At 37.1% G+C, this 4,316-nt stretch overlaps 1 protein-coding gene across 1 annotated transcript; it reads left to right on the top strand.

The window, feature by feature from the left end:
* The first annotated feature begins 324 nt into the window (after nucleotides 1-324).
* Nucleotides 325-1,128, top strand: LOC110880435 (uncharacterized mitochondrial protein AtMg00810-like). Its single transcript, XM_022128957.1, has one exon. The coding sequence runs from the start codon at nucleotides 325-327 to the stop codon at nucleotides 1,126-1,128; it is 804 nt and encodes a 267-aa protein (XP_021984649.1).
* The last annotated feature ends 3,188 nt before the right edge of the window (nucleotides 1,129-4,316 follow it).

The following is a 4,316-nucleotide window of genomic DNA, read 5'->3' as shown; positions in this document are numbered from 1 at the left end:
TAGAGAGTCGTGAAAGAGCTCGTGTATGTAGGACAACCACTGGGGTTTGTCGATCCAATGCACAAGGATAAAGCCTACCTGCTCAACAAATCTTTATACGGGTTGCATCAGGCCCCGAGAGCCTGGTATGTGACGCTCTCTCAGCGCCTGTTAACGAACGGCTTCATCCGCGGCACTGTGGATAGCACGCTTTTCAAAAAGGAAGTGGGTGGACATCTGTTGATCGTACCGATTTATGTGGACGATACCATATTCGGGTCTACAAACGATGCGCTATGTAAGGAAATTGAGGTTGTCACGTAGAAAAAGTTTGAAATGAGCTCAATGGGAGAGATGAAGTGCTTTCTGGGACTTCAGGTGGATCAGTTTCCTGACGGTATCTTTACTCGCCAAACGAAGTACGTCAACGATATTCTAGAGAATTTTGGGATGTCGGGAGCAAAACCAATCTCTACACCATTGGTAATCAGCCATGGCATCTGTCCCGATGAAACTGGAGAGAAAGTAGATGAAACACACTACAGATCGATGATAGGGTCGCTGATGTATCTTAGAGCTTCTAGACCAGACATCATGTACCCAACCTGCTTGTGTGCTCGATATCAATCTAGTCCACGTGTATCGCATATCCAGGTTGTGAAGCGGATCTTCCGATATCTGAAGGGTTGCCCAAGCACCGGCTTGTGGTATCCTCAGAACAACAACTTCGATCTTACTGGATACTCAGATTCTGATTTTGGGCACTACAAGATCAACGCAAAGTCTACAACGGCTGGCTGTCAGTTCTTCGGAACACGACTCGTAACATGGCAGTGCAAGAAACAGACCACGGTCGCTCTCTCTACTTGCGAAGTAGAATACGTTTCGGCTTCCAGTTGTTGTTCCCAAATAATGTGGATACAACAACAGATGAGAGACTTTAGACTGCAATTTCTTGACACTCCTATATATGTAGACAATAAGGCAGCAATCGATATAACTAAAAACCCGGTTCAACACTTAAAGACTAAACATATTGAAATTAGACATCACTTTATTCGTGATTGCCATGAGAAAAGGTTGATTCGAATTGAAAAAATCCACACTGATGATCAAAAAGCATACATACTTACATTTACCGAAACTTAAATTTTACCTCATTGGCGATCTTGGAGCGAGCACACTTCAGTTTGAGTTCAAGCACTGCTACTTGTGCTCGAATCCCTCAAACCTCTGATACCAACTTGTAATGCCCGCATTTGCGTCTAATAAAATGACGACCAAAGGACACTAGAAACATAAACTTTTTAAAAGTGTCCAAGCTTTTGGTAATTTAAAGTGATGATATCAATAACACTTGTGCACTAATTTAACAAAATTTGGGCATGACCCGTCAATAAGACGAGCATATCCCTGTTTTAACCATCAACAAAACAAGTAAGTCTACAACCCGTTCGACTAGACACGACTAAAAACCGTAACATCAATTGTTAAAAAGTGCAACGACTAACAAGGTTATACAAAACAAGCTTTTTGACCCAAAACAAGCTTTTTGACCCAAAACATTATACAAAATAACGGAAGCGCTTGATGGTCATATTGTATGCATATGCTCGCTCCAGATTGCCAAGTCACCTAAAGTGAGGATTTACCTACATTCAACATAAACGAATAATTTAGTATTTCGTCAATAACACACATCTAAACGATAAATCGATTCATCTCTTTCACGGTATTACATCGTTCAATTTCTTTACTAACCGTTAGACGGTTCATTACATGCTTGCCTCAAAATAGAGACTCAACATACTTTTCTTAACATACCCGCTAGGAACGGATACTAGTAACATTACATAACTTCCATTCGACTCCTTCGCGATGAACAACATATTCTTTACATTCATACATCATACTTAACTTCCCATACCCAGTTTAACTAAAAGAACCGGATATGACGCATTATCTTTCATAACTTATTCATTCCTCACAATCCGTTATAACGGATCTTACATTTACTTTCGAAAAATCATAGATCTTAATTCTCACAATTTTAACATAACAACACAATTCGATTAAGATTATTATGCATATAACATCATAATAGAAATAGGGTGTACACTAACGTACCTCGATCTTGTGAGTCCCCCGTTTTCTTAGTGTTTGAGCCTTCTTCTTGCACGCCTACATTAAACACATTCATTTATTTAGCCCAACACTTCCATTCCATCATTTACATAATTTCTCATTTTCAAGTGACAACATTATCTCTAATTTTGTTCAGGATTTCACACATTTATTCTCTTAAGCATTTCATCAAACACTTAGTGTGCGTTACATTAATAAAACATATTGTACAAACATTCAAAGCATGACTTTACTAGTTCATCTTATATGTCATCAATAATCAATCTAGTTCTTACAATTCTTTTATTCTACATCAATTTATCTAGCATTCAAGTGTTGCAAGCAATATCATATATCAAGATTACATATAATTATAATCCCTATGATCTTCCTATTCATAACACAATTTCACAAAGTGGGTTTTCACTACAATCTTTCATACAACCTAAAATCAAACATGATTCTTGTTCTAGAAGACAATTCTAACTCAGATTTCCCACATTTGATACAAGAAATCGAGATTGGGTTGAACCCCTCATTCTACAAATCATAATTTCAGGAAATTAAACTTCCAACTTCACCAATTAGGGTTAGATATTCTAAAGTAGGGGCTCATGCACTAGATTCTCCTTGAGATTTCAAGCAAACTGATGGAATTTTGCAAACAAGGGTTTGCTTGTTCTTCCCCCTGCTCTAATCGATACCCAGCACCCAAATGTGGGGGTTTTTAATTTTTTCTTTATTAGTAAAACCGTTTTAATTTACTATTTACTCATTAAACCCTCCCACTTTAAAAGTGTGTTTAATTTAGGCCTTCACATAAACTAACTACCATTTGCCACATCTCATTAACTATGTTAATTCTTTGTTTATTTTCACTTATTATTATATAAAATGATTTTTGGGGTGTTACAGCAGGATTATACAAATGGGTTTGTTACGCCTTTAGGCATCCATGCTCCTTTGGATCTGAACGCAAAAGGTATATTACGTTTACATTAGCATCTTCATTTCCAACACCTCAAAACATAGGATGATTTGAACACACTTATGAAAATGCCAATTATTGATTACACATTTAATGACGACTAAAAATTAAAATATCTTGATATATAACTCATAGCTATAGGGATAGGAAGATTCGTGCACATGTCTATAAGAGTTATGAAAATACAAAACAAGAAAAAACACAGTGACCTACACTAGATTTAATCAATAAGGAAATGGGGACCTAGGAAATGGGGACCTGCACTTAATTTTCTTATATTATTGTATCCATGATTACTAAACACACCCATGTGACAAATAGGGTTGTTCATGAGCTGAGCCAAGCCAAGCCGGACTAGGGGAAGCTTGGGCTCGAGTGCTAGACTCAATTATAAACTGAGCTGGCTTGGCTTGGCTTAGATTTGAAACCGAGCTGATAATCTAAGCTCGGGCTCGGCTTGGCTAGATTTGGCTCGATTTTAAAAATAAAATTTAATACATATCAATAAAAAGATAGTAATCTACAATATTATTAAATAGTTCAAAAAAACATATTCAAAATAAGTTTGAAAATTCCGGATCCTGTGGGTTTAGACGGAAGTTTGGATAAGATAAAACTAATTCAATAAAAATTTATTAAGAAGAAGTAGCAGCGGAAGGTTTTTATTAATACCGAAAGAGCATACATCATTTTACAAGCCGGACAGAGCATCATGCAATCTCTCCGGTATCTCCCCTAGATTCCCCAAAAACTTAACAACTAATGAACATATAACCCTATTTATACATGAGAATTTGATGAGGATGTACTTATCCGTGCGAACCAATGTTCGTCCTCACCAAAATGTCAAGGGTTCATTTCTAACTCTTAAATAAACAATATTCAACACACGCTCTATCTAGCCTATTCGTACAGTGGCGGACACAAAAAATATGCACTAACAATTTTGCCCTTTTACGTCACTATCGAATCTTGATCTTCATATATGAGAGCCGTGTCTGATTATCCTGCAACTTCAATTATAATCCTTAGATCTATCATAGCAGCCGACACAAGGTTGATTGATTGGACTAGTTGCAAATTGTCTCATGTTTGAGCCACTTACAAATAGTTATTTACATCAAATCGCAGTTCCCGTCACTGCTTTGACTCAGAAGAATAAGCCCTTTGAGTGGGGACCCAAACAAGGAGAAGCCTTTCAAACGCTTAAACAAAAACTCTGTGA

Source organism: Helianthus annuus, chromosome 10, assembly GCF_002127325.2.
Source record: "Helianthus annuus cultivar XRQ/B chromosome 10, HanXRQr2.0-SUNRISE, whole genome shotgun sequence".
NCBI lineage: Eukaryota > Viridiplantae > Streptophyta > Magnoliopsida > Asterales > Asteraceae > Helianthus > Helianthus annuus.
This window is presented reverse-complemented; position numbering and strand designations above follow the sequence as displayed.

What these genes read in the sequence shown, in the direction of transcription:
- LOC110880435 (XM_022128957.1), top strand. Translation starts at nt 325, where the DNA reads ATGGGAGAGATGAAGTGCTTTCTGGGACTTCAGGTGGATCAGTTTCCT.